The 13,534-nt window shown below is 35.7% G+C and overlaps 1 protein-coding gene across 5 annotated transcripts in view; it reads left to right on the top strand.

Moving 5' to 3' along the window:
* LOC121865472 overlaps positions 1-13,534 on the top strand; it is a 45,090-nt gene extending 31,556 nt beyond the window's left edge. For all 5 annotated transcript variants that reach the window (XM_042364943.1, XM_042364944.1, XM_042364941.1 and 2 more), the window contains 3 exons: positions 5,850-5,948; positions 8,166-8,378; positions 12,335-13,534. In XM_042364943.1, the coding sequence (XP_042220877.1) occupies positions 5,850-5,948; positions 8,166-8,378; positions 12,335-12,523 (501 nt within the window). In that variant the 3' untranslated portion in view covers positions 12,524-13,534. The remainder of the gene's footprint in view (positions 1-5,849; positions 5,949-8,165; positions 8,379-12,334) is intronic.

Consider the following 13,534-nt stretch of genomic DNA (forward strand, 5'->3'; position numbering starts at 1 on the left):
CTCACCAATGCACCACCAGCTGTAAGTGTCGGTACAGTTGCCAGGGCAGATCTCTTGCGTCATCATAGCAAGCGCAAAGTAGCCAAATGCATGGTATGGTATGCACAGGACGATGTAAAACATAAAGTATTCATTTTTTAAAGTTTATTTATAGATACTGTACATAAATTTTTGTTCATTTCATTTGAAACGTCAAGCTTTGTTAATTAAATTTGAAACAAAAGAAAACTACGATACCGTATTTTCATTAAAATATTACATCACAAGTATATTTTACCTTAGCTGTGACTGAATGAATATATTTTCAGAAATAAATATGGAAATGTAATATTTTGGCTGAAATGACGTACATATTACAGTGGAAAGTGGGATAAAATCATGACGAAAACAATGACTTTCGCTTTCTTTCGTTGTTCAAAAGATTTTACCGTAATCGCTTTTCGAATGGTTTTCAGCTAAAAACTGTTGTACTGTATTACAATAATATTCTATCCTATCATTAGCCTCATAATCCCGCAACTGAAAACCATTCAAAAAGCGATTACGGTAACATCTTTTGAACGAAAGAAAGCGAAAGTCATTGCTATCGTCACAATTTTATCCCACTTTCCACTGTAATACGTACGTCATTTCAGCAAAAAATATTACATTTCCATATTCTCAGAAATAAATAGTAGTTTTGTTGAAACGTAATGTACAGTATTTAATATTAAAATGCAAGAAGAGCTATAAAAGCAATTAATACTGTACACCCGTAATGTACTGGGTGGCATCTCCACTCGTCCCTGCTCCCGCCTCCAGCGTCACCACTCCTCCCCGCTCTATCCCTCCACCTCCTCCACATCGTCACTACTGTTGTATTACAATAATATTCTATCCTAATTCACTTGAATAAATACTAAGATACCATATTTCTGAATATTTTCATTAAAATCCATCAAAATCATTTTCCTTGTCATCGTCTTCAGCACCAAACAGCTCCTCCCAGTCTTCTCCTTGAACAGGGCTAGAGGGTACGTGTTTTTCGAATCGTTTTCAGTTAAAAAACTGTTACATCACATGTATATTTTACCTAAACTGCGCCTGAATGAATATATTCTCAAAAATAAATAGTAGTTTTGCTGAAACGTGATGTATTTCAATGTAAAATAGGATAAAATACATGACGAAAACAAAAGACTTTACCTAACCTTCCGATGTTCAAGAGATGTTACTCGTTTTAATAGTTTTTGGTTAAAATACTGTTATATTACAATGATATTCTATTCATACTGTGCTTGATATACTACAATCACGGAAATTTAATATTTTTGCTAAAATGACGTACGTATTACAGTGAAAAGTGGGATAAAATCGTGACGAAAACAATGACTTTCGCTTTCTTTCGTTCAAAAGATGTTACCGTAATCGCTTTTCGAATGGTTTTCAGTTAAAAAACTTGCATTACAAGTGAATTAGGATAGAATATTATTGTAATACAACAGTTTTTTAACTGAAAACCATTCGAAAAGCGATTACGGTAACATCTTTTGAACGAAAGAAAGCGAAAGTCATTGCTTTCGTCACTTTCCACTGTAATACATACATCATTTCAGCAAAAATATTACTTTTCCATATTCTCAGAAATAAATAGTCGTTTTGTTGAAACGTAATGTATTTCAATGTAAATTAGGATAAACTACATGAAAACAAAAGACTTTACCTAACCTTCCGATGTTCAAGATATGTTACTCGTTTTTTGAATAGTTTTCGGTTAAAATGCTATTATATTAGTGATATTCTATTCATACTGTGCTTGATATAATACATTCACAGAAATGTAATATTTTTGCAACTACAATGCTGATGTCAACACAAGCATGTTTACAGCGAGACTGACTGAGTGAGGGGGGGTGGGGTGACGACGCGCTATGCGTGTGTGTGTGAGGTAGCGGGAGCGGGCGGTGTACAGTGTTCGGTGCCACGCGCGATTTGAATGTACTTCAATGTACAGAATATTCCTCCCGTGGGGCAATCCATGTATTTGCGAATCCGTGAATGCTAAATCCACGTATGTGAAGGGCCGACTGTATACTACTGTATATATTGTACTCACCAGCAGATCCTGTCATCTTTACTGTATATGAAGGGTACTGTACTCGTATTAATAAGCTCAAATTATTACAGTTTCTGTCCCCAAGTCTCTGTACCGTATACAGAACAAAACAAAGAATATATTTTAAATACTCTGTAACATTCGACATCATAATATTCTGACCACTGGGGTTAGTTATACAGACTTTTCCCTGTGAAAAAGCAATAATTTTGAGCAACATGTTACTGTATTCATTTTGTACTCAAATGTACTATGCTAAAGGACTAAAAATTTTATTGCTTGTGCAAAACCTATGAGATGGTTATCCTAAAATTAATCGCTATCTTGCAAGGATTCCAGCAATGCAAGTTATATTCTATGTCAATTCTAACATTTTATAAGAAAACTTTAAGCCTAAAACTACCTTCACCCACCCCTGCTGGCTGGAAGAGGGAGGGGGGGTGAGGTGTTGACAGCCAGGAGGGGAGTTTAATGCATACTACATAGTTGTTAGTGACTCAAGGATTATAAAAGGTAGAGGTGTTTAATTTTTTTGCTTATAAAATTTAACTGACTTGATTTAGGAGAATATAACTTGCATTGCTGGAATTCTTGCCAGATAGTGATTAATTAGAGTACGTATAAACATCCCTAATTTGCAGTAGACATAATAATTTTAGTAATTAACTTAGATCATTTGAGTACAGGTTGTGATAATTTATGTGGTTTCTCAGGAGTTGTGGTTGCAGTTGCGAAGCTTCGTGACATCACAAGTGTATAATTTTTTTTTTTTTTATTTATTTTTTTCCCCATTTATTGGGCACTCCCCTACATCCTTGTGTAAGGTGAAGCACAGAAGCATTTACAGTGCCCAACAGGGAAGCATGCTAAGTTCATGCTTGCCTTTATGTCTCATGAGTTAAGGGCGTAGAAGTCTGAAGAGTCAAGGGCGTAGAAGCCTGAAGAGTCAGTGTTTTTTTATGTCATCAAGTTATTGGAAGCTCCAACAACTTGTCCCTGAATACGAATTCGCAACTTTCGATTTACACCAGGTACCTACTTTACTGCTAGGTGAACAGGGACGAAGGGGACTAGGAAGAGTGTCCAAACAACTTCCGCCGGCCCAGGAATCCAAGTGTATAATGCGTCTCCATATGTCCTGGTTTATTCACTGAGCATTTGTCAAAGTGTAAAAATAGCCAAATTGAGCCATCATGTATTAATTAATTTTATAATAGAAATCATATAGTAAGATGTTATAAGACTGTGGCTTAGTAGTGCTGTTAATGTGTGTGGTGTGTAAGTGTCTTGGTATGTCAATTCACCACCTGACTCCGTCACCTCACCCTTTACCTCGTTATCTCAGCTCAGAATTACATTGATTTACTACTTTATTATTTTACTTTTTTAGTGCTGTATGTACATTTAAAAAATTTTTTTATTTGCACAGTAATAATACATAGACCATAAGCAGAAAAATCCAGCGTTACCTAAACGGTAGGTCTTCCCACCTACGCACCAACCACGTGAGGATGCAGCTAAACATGGTGCAGTCTTTCATAATGCCGGGAACCCTTGTCTCCAGGCCCTGAGCAGAAAGATTTTGAGTGATTTACTTGCAATTTTCTTAGATTTTCTGGTAATTGCACATTATTTTATAATCGATATTTGCTCCTGAACCCAGAAATAAAAATTTGGACAGATTTTTCAGATTTGTTTTCTAATTTTCAGAAAATGCTTCTAACTTTCAACCTCAGAATTTTTTCCCAAACCTGGAATTAAGGGAATTTCCGGAAAAATTATGAGCAAATTTCAATTCCGGCTATTGGAGAGTTCCGTGTTTGAGGGATTCCGGCTAACAGAGATATTACTGTATGGTACTAAATGTAGCTGTATTTACCTTTCTGAGGCTGAATCTGCAGTTGTTGCCTGGTGATGTTAAGGTGGCCAGTGCTAGGTAACTACTGAAACACTACACACTACTTTTTACACTTTATACATAACATAGCCCACTTAACAAATGTTCGAAAGGCCCACATGATTTGTTAAAGTAAAAATTCACTATATCGAGGTTTGTTATATCCGGGGTTTGCTGTATGTATAAATATATTCAGCCAGATCATTGAGAGGCTTCATGTAAGTGCATTTATTCACTGCTGCTCTTTCATAGACTCTTTCTTATCACCTTATATTGACAACCATACCATTTGATTGAGTGATTACAATTTCCTCACATATACTGTAGCACTATACGGTACACACAAATTCATAGAAAAAAGGTAGCTTATCTCTAGTAGTACTGGGCACTAGGAGTTGATAGTGATTATTGTTAACCTCAGCATAATATGTGGACATGCAGGTACACATTGAAATGAAAGAACTTTGAAGCCTTATAAATTTTTATTGAATAATTGTTAATACCTCCAGTATATCTTCAGATTAAAATGATGATCTATAAAGTGTATTTATATTTTCAAGCATTTCTTCCATAATAGAAACTATACTAACACACAAACTGTGTTTATGTATACGTATATTATAAATAAAGATATTAATATACAGTATTTTATAGTATAATAAATTAGATAAATGATTATAAACATTTAATTTACAGTAATTAATTATAAATCTATACAGTCTTTGGTAGCCTATCATCTTTTGTTTGTCCCGGACATGTATCTGCAGGTTACTGCCTCACCTGAGTGTAACGATTGTTTTGCCATTCTTAATCTGGCATACAATACAGTGGTCCCTCGATTAACAAGCACAATTGGTTCCACAGAGTCAGTCGTTAACTGAAAATTTCGTTCATTGAATCCATTATTTCAATGAGATATTGGGTAATTGGTTCTAACTCACAGAAAAGGTACATACAAAGTATTGTTCACCGGTAATGGAATTAACAAAACATTAAATATAAACTAAATACAGTACTGTACAATAATAAATAAAAAACAATAGAATACTGTATTTTAACTTAATTTGAGGTGAATATGTTGTATTACCGGCAGCTTTGTTTACATAGCAAACAGCTGATTGTAGAGGCAGTCGATGATGACATGCCATATTCTTTACAGAGTGCATTGGTTCTAATGCCTTCTTCATATTTCTTAATAATTTCGGCACTGAATACATTTATTATCAATATGTTAACTAAATTTCAGAATGGTCAATAATTTTAAAGTAAAAATGCAAAAATATTCAAGAGACCAACAAACTCGATGTTCACTCCACTGTAAACAAAGTTAAACTGAGAAGCGTTGGTGGGTGATTCAGTCAGCTGTTGGGTGCACAAAAATTGTTCCCTGTACTGTATATATTATCAATATGTTAACTAAATTTCAGAATGACCAATAATTTTAATATAAAAAGTACAAAAATATTCAACAGCACAACTTTCTTGATATTTACTCCACTGGAAACTAATGTAAACATAGGACCGATTACTGGACTGTATTGGCGGACTAGCCGATCAGCTGATGCACACGACAAAGCGTGTTTTTCGTAAGGCTGTCGTTAATAGAAGATGTACTCGTTAATAGAACTGAAAATCCTTATGGGGGGTAATTCGTTAACTGAAATCTCATAAATTGAACCGCTCGTTAATTGAGGGACCACTGTACTTTATTTCTGAATAATTTTCCCAGAAAAACAGTATCTCAGGCCATTCATATGACTTTCCACATGTACATGTGTCCAGTATTTCTATGTGTCACTGTAATCCTATACTGTATAGAGAATTATAGAAAGAGTTAATCAGATGCCTTTATTACAGGTGAGCATATCCAGTAGTAATACCACATCTGGGTCACATGTTAGACCAGTACCTCTGATGAGCAACTCTGAGATACTCTTTAAATATTGGAAGATTCAAGTGAGTGGTGAATTATTTTGTCATAATATAGGGGCTGTGGTATGGTACATAAGGGTTGTTGTAATATAATGGTGGTTCATTGCAATACCGTATAGGGATCAGAATATGAGAACTGCGGCTAGCCTGCCCGGTTTGAAATATACTAGTATATTATAGTATAGGGTATCAAATTTTTCATCTGTGAATAAGTGGGGTATGCTTTGCGAATATTGAGTAAGTATATTAAAATGTCAGTTGCGGATAAGCGGGTTTGCAAATAACTCTGTATTCCTATAGAATAGACAAATTTTGTTGACTATCAGCCACGTGGGAATACAGTACGGGTACAGTAATATTTTTTAACTTATATATTGGTATTATTTTTATTTATTCCTCACAGTTACTGGTACTGTATAAATTATTTTAAGAAAACTATGGCTTCAGGAGGAAAATACACACAAAAGTTTATTTCTGAAATATTCCCAACTGAAATGGGGGATGAGTCTTATATGCCATAAAAGACAGTAATTATTTTTCTAAAATGCTGATCCTAAATCCTGTTAGAGCTAGCTCACTCTTTCAACTGTCCATTGGCACCTCAATTTTATTTAGTTTTGGAGGGGGGAGTTAAGGCTTGTTTTGTCACTGAGATGCATATAACTACAGGTGCTCAACTTATGAACGAGTTATGTTCCTGAGGCTTGTTTGCAAGTCCAATTTTACTCTTGTAGATACCAAACATATTGTAAAAAATTTAAAGATTATAGATATTTAGTACAGCTATACCCTTTAATACAGTGACCCCTCCGTTAACGAACTCAATCCGTTCCAGAAGGTCGTTCATTAACCGAAAAGTTCGTTAACCGAAACCATTGTTTCAATGGGTTTTTGGGTAATTGGTTCCAGCTCACCGAAAATTTCCTAAATTCAACAAAAATGGTAGAAAAGTTCACTTACTTTGAGGTGTGTATGTAGAAGGCTCCTGGATGATGATGATGATGATGGGATTTAGAATGGGGGGTGGAGGAGAAGGAAGAAGAGAAGGCACACCCCATGGTGCCATTTCACCCATAAAATTTTAGCTCTCTTGGTGTAATTCAAGATTATTTTCTTTAAATCAACACTGCACTGCATTATATATTGTCAATATGTAAAATATATTTCAAAATGACCAATAATTTGCTTGGAAACACAGAAAAAAAGCGTTTAGTTGAAGAGAGTCTCAAGCAAGATGTTACCTCCAGTGAAAACAGAGAGAGACTAACTCCTGTTTGCTGTGTTAAGAGGCTGGATGCCGCGCATTAAACTAGTCACTTTACCTTCAGTTATGTTCAATAATTGTTAAAATGACTAAAAAATTGAATATTAAACTTTTAAAATTATTGAATAGTATAAACTTCTTGATATTTACTAAAATAGTAAGGAATTTAAGCCCTAGAACCGATTAATGTATTGGCGGACTGATACTAAAGCTGGTTGCCCGGTCAGTGCAAGCGAAAACATGTTGAGGTCGGTTCGTAAGAACTTCGTTAACCGAATTTTTTTTCGTTAACCGAATTGAAGATCCTTATGGAAGGCAGTTCGTTAATCGAAATTACGTTAACCGAGGTGTTCGTTAAACGAGGGGTCACTGTACAGCCTTTAAACTTGGCTCACTCTTCTCCTCTTAGGTAATGTTTGCTCTATCTGGAATTTTCTTCAAAATAATCCAGTCTCATCCACATTAAACACCTGTTCTGGCAGGTAACCCCCCCCCCCTCAGTGATGATGTTTGTATCTCTGAAAGTTTGTAAGTTGAACATTCTTAAGTAGAGGAGCACCTGTACTTTTACTTTAGGGTGTAAGTCCATCAGTTATTTATTTAAGATATTTTATTGAACTTTAAAAACCTCATTAAGAAACAGTGTTACAAGTACAATGCACTCTAAGACTAAAGTCTAGGGCAGCCACATAGAACCTACACATGTGACCTATGGTACTGTAGTGAGGAAAATCTTAAGCTAAAACTGTGATATGATTTATAAATAAAATAAGAAGTTTAATAAGTTTCACACAAATAAAATAAATAAAATGCTACAGTGAATTTAAAATCACATGCAGTTAAAAAATTCCTCATTGCCAGAACTCACTAGTTTCAGTTGCATGTAGCTGTCCACGACTGTAGTCCAAGAGTGTACAGGTATATTATTTTTACTCTTCAATTATTTACATCTCGCACTAAAAGCAGTGTTGTTGCAGGCACGTCTCAGGCTGTCATCTGTAGCACTACAAAGATGGATGATGTCAGTCATCTCCCTGGTGATAGTATGGTTGGCTATGAATCTTGTGTTATGGTTAACTTGCAATCCAACACTTATTGACCTTGCCAACTTCTTCCTGCCTCTATCCCTGCTTCCACTCCTGTCATCTGCTTATGCAGAGGTTAATCAGGAGGGGCTTCGGCTTTTGAAGGTGAATATAATGAAATATTAACTTTTTTCTAGCTAGTGTTCTCTAATGTAAAAAATTTTGTGATAAAAATATCAAAACATTACTTTAGCAAAGATTCAGATTTGTTGAACTCTGCTGGAAATGGTGAGAATAACATTAAAAAGTATTAAAGTTTTATAATTTTCCACAAGTCATTGTATTTCATCAGCTTCAATTAATCATAGGTAATTTTTTTAACTATTTGCTCTATTAACTATTTCCTCACTCATGACATTAATTTGAGGAAAATATTTTTTGCCGTTTTATTACAGCCCTTGACAGTATAGTAGAAATTTGGCAAAATTAAAACTGTTTTTAAAATGTTAAAACTGTGATAATTCAACTGAAATATCTTGATAGGAAGAAAATATCTGTATTGGGATTTAGTAGGTGGTGGGGATTAACCCAGAATCAAAAGTAGCATCAGTGGCTGAGATACTGTATCTCTTCTTGTTCCTGGAGAAATGTACAGTAAAAACCCCATAATTTGAAATAATGGGCTCTAACCCTCATGAATTATGAGATTTTATGAAATATGAGAGAGACACCTTCTCCCAAGGGGGAAAAAATAAAACAACAGTACTTTTCTGTTTTCTGCCCCAATCAAAATTTAAATGTTTCTAAGTACAGTACCAGATTTAGGGTTATCAGATATAATGGCTCAAACACTGGGCAATAATGGAAAAACAAGTGGAAAAGAGCTTGCACGGTAGACCATAGATGCACACTCCACGACTGACCAACGTGAGTTGACCGACACGCGTGACGCATACAGTATAATATGCATTTACGCGGTCAATTGAACCCGTGGAGGCCCGCGTAAATGAAATAACAGAACATGTGGGATTAATTGAAATAGAGACTGGGCCGACCCCCAAACTCCACTTTTCAGACACAATACGTATGTTGTAGTAAAAATAACATCTTAATTTTATGATGGTGTGCACACACAATTAATAATTAAGAGAAATATCAATAATATTAGGTTTTTTAACACGTTAGTAGAAAAGCTGGGTCGGCACACGTGGATGGCGGCTGGTTCCGAGGCAGAGGGCAGATTAGTTGCCCTCCGGTGAATCACTTTCACTTTCACTACTCGCAGAGGTTTGCAGGGCCTCCCAGACAAACCCCTCAAAGTCCATATCCTCACTGTCAATATCACTATCACTGACTTGGGCTGGCTGTGGTTGTGGTGGGTTGCGGGCGAGGAAGTCCTCAATACTACATTGACGACTAGCATTGATGTTGTCGAGATAGATCTGGATATACAGCTCCATAACTTTCGTCAGATGGTTATTAGACACTTCATACCGATGCTTGTCTGGGTCGTTGTCAAGGATGAGCTTAATTTTCTCCCCCAACTCGATGATTTCCTTCACATTATCCTGGCTTAGTCCAGGTAATTCAATGTTTCTCTCTGGTGGTGGGGGTCCCTCGGAAGCCATTGTGAGTTGTGAGGGGAATAGCGGGCACAAGAGAGAACTGTATACGCGGACTGAGAAGAATGAGACAGGCCCTGCTAGGTCAGCGACTTCTACCCTCTGGTGGCAGGGCACGTCATGTTACATTAGACCAATCACAGCTAGCGGCGGGGTACTTCTGTGTGTATATATATATATATATATATATATATATATATATATATATATATATATATATATATATATATATATACACACAGCGGTCAATTGAACCCACAGGGTACCGCGTTAAGTGAAATCCGCGTAAATGGAACAATAGAACATATGGGATTAATTCCAATAGAGACTGGCCCGACCCCCAAACTCTACTTTTTCCGACACAATACCTATGTTCTAGTAAAAATAACATCTTAATTTTATGATGGTACATGCACACAATTAATACTTAAGAGAAATACAGTCGCCAAGTTAATGTCCATTCAAATAATGGACTCAACTCCCTCCCCCTCTTCTCACACTACACTGCTGGCTCTTCCCTCTGTGTGAAATTTTGGGGGGAAAACCACTAGATTTTAATAAATAATACCTCAAACTAAAGTTAGGATAATATAATTGACATTGCTGGATTCCTTGTAAGACCAGGAATATTTTGAATATAAATGTCATATATTTTGCACAAAAGAGAACATATTTACTCAGAGTAAACATTATATCTAAAATTTGTATGTCTAATGCAAAATCTATGATGTTTATATTCAAAATGATCATCAAATTGTAAGAATTCCAGCAATGTAAATTATATTCTGGCCGGGTAATTTGTATGAATTTTATGAGCTAAAACAAATATCTTCAGTTAATAAAAAAAAATATTCTTCACGACACTCTCTGTCAATCAAAGTACCCCACCTTGCCTCCTCCCCTCTTCCAACCACGCCAGATGGTCGGTCCATCCCAACCCTCCCCCCCACCCCCCACCAACCCTCCCTACAAGAGAAATGTTGGGTGAAAAACTAGATTTTAACATTTAGTATTAAATAATACCTCAGATTAAAGTTAGGATAATATAATTGACATTGCTGGATTCCTTGTAAGACCAGGAATATTTTGAATATAAATGTCATATACGTATTTTGCACAAAAGATAACATATTTACTCAGAGTAAACATTATATCTAAAATTTGTATGTCTAATGCAAAATCTATGATGTTTATATTCAAAATGATCATCATATTGTAAGAATTCCAGCAATGTTAATTATATTCTGGCCCGGTAATTTGTATGAATTTTATGAGCTAAATAAAAAAAAAATTATACTTCACCGCGTATATGAGTAGATGAACCGCGTTAAGTGAAAGTTCGGTTATGGCGAGGCACCGCGTATATGAAAAATCGAGAAATCGCGTTAAGTGAAACCGCGTAAAGCGGGGTAATACTGTATATATATAAACAAAATAATAATAAAAAAATAGAAATAAAAAAAAATAATAAATAATAAAATAAATAAATAAATATTGAAGTGATAACCGTGGTAACACTATGAGATGTATGTATTACTACCATGCTATTGTACTATTCCAGATGGTACTAAATGTTACATAATACTTCCTTGAGATAAATGTATAGTATATATCAGATGCCTCAAAGAGAGCTCAGGTTTTCAACTGGCTCAGCCATGTTAATATTGTTATTATTATCCACTCTGTATCTGTATTTTTCTGGCTAAATAAAATGTTTCAATTCAGAAAAGATGGCTGGGCACACGGGGATGGGGGATTGGTTCCGAGGCAGAGGGAAGATTATTGGCCCTCACCTGTATCACTTGTATCACTACCCACCACAGAGGCTTGCAGGGCCTCTTTGTCAAACCCCTCAAAGTCCATATAAGTCCATATCCTCACTATCACTGACTTGGGCCGGCTGTGGTGGGTGGCGGGTGAAGAACTCCGTAATGTTTTGACGACTGGGCGACCTTGTGCGCACCCTGCCCGTGCCGCTTCCCGCGTATATGAGTAGATGCACCGCATGAAGTGGGAATTCCGGTTCTGGCGGGGTACCGCGTAAATGTAGAAACGCGTTAAAAAAAAACCCGTAAAGCGGGGTATTACTGTATACGTACTGTTGTATTTGTTGGCACTCAGGCAGCCGGTTGGTGGTTGCATCCCATGCCAACATGTGCGCCATATACATTTGTAAATATATATTTTATAACAGCAAAACATTACGAATTATGAGTAATTTCGAATTAGAGGGGCACGAATTATGGGGTTTTAGTACTGTACAGTACAGTCTCTGGGAATAGTTGGGTGAGTTGCGAGTGTGGATAGAGTGGATAGAGTGTACTGAATGAGGAAATATAATAATATCCCCCATTAGCCAGAATCTTTCATCCCCGGAACTTACCATTACCTGGAAAAAAAGTAATTTTTACCCTGCTTGATGTTGTGATGTATTTTAAATGTACATGTATATAACTGAATGGAATGACACTTATTTTATTTTACTATTTTTCATTTCAGTTTATTTGTCCTCTCGAGGGGAGATTGCAGATGCTTTATGTACTACAGAATTCCCCACTTCAGATGACAGTTTATGGCTTTACTGTTTCATACTCCACCATTTCCACTGCAGCTTTTGGTATTCTACTTGCTTTTGCCTCCAAGGTTCTCATTCAAGAAATATCTGGGCCGTTGATTTTAAAGAACTAGCCTTTGAGGAATAGTAAAATGAATGGCAGATTTTGATCTCTTTGGTAAGAGTTGACAGCCTCATTAGCCTAAGGAATAGCCACCTGAATATGTAATTTATATATCATACAGTATTTTATTTTTGAGAAAAAGTTCTCTGTTCACTGTGTTTACCCCACAACGGACATTTCTTGAAGTATTTTAAGAAAAGTACGTATTTTACATTGAAATAATTTCCTCTTTGTTTTTAATACCCATTTTATTCTGTAATATATTGTCCATACTGTTTTTAAGTACGATTTATTAATTATGCGTGATTGTATTATGTACTTTTATATGCACCTAATGTTGAAGGTACTGTACTTTGAAGATATGATTTCATCTATTCTTATCTCTTGTAAAATTATTTTTGTAATCTGTATATCAGGAACTCTAATGAAAATTATATACAGTATAGATTTATATTGGAAGTAGCTTTGATAGACTGTGATAAAGCATTTTAGTACTAAATATGCATGGTTAGTGAATGCTAATATTTTGTGTTGTACAGTATTAGTTCATACCCAATTTTTTCAATAACTGCAAATTGTTCATTTCTGATGTAAGTACAGGGGGCACCCCAAATTCGTGGGGGTTGGGTTCTCCAAATGGCTGCGAATCGCTAAATCCGCGAATAACATTTGCAGACGGGGTCATTTTTACTTGCGTACAAGGAAATGTACTGTATATTCTCTTTGTGTTTGCCCTTAGAACAATTATTTCTCTTACCTCTGGTATTGTATATGTGTGTGTGTGTAGACACACACACACACACACACACACACACAAAACACGTACAAATAAATAATAATAGGAAAATCCTCTCATAAATAATCAGAAAAAATTTATTAAAAATGTGACAGCCTACCTTCAAGTCTGTGCCCTACTAATAAAGTACTGTAATAGAGAATGGACTTGAGGGTAGACTCTCACATTTTTAATAAATTTGTTTCAGATTATTTGTGAGAATGTTTTCCCATTATTATTTATTTG

Source organism: Homarus americanus, unplaced genomic scaffold, assembly GCF_018991925.1.
Source record: "Homarus americanus isolate GMGI-L3 unplaced genomic scaffold, GMGI_Hamer_2.0 scaffold25483, whole genome shotgun sequence".
Taxonomy (NCBI): domain Eukaryota; kingdom Metazoa; phylum Arthropoda; class Malacostraca; order Decapoda; family Nephropidae; genus Homarus; species Homarus americanus.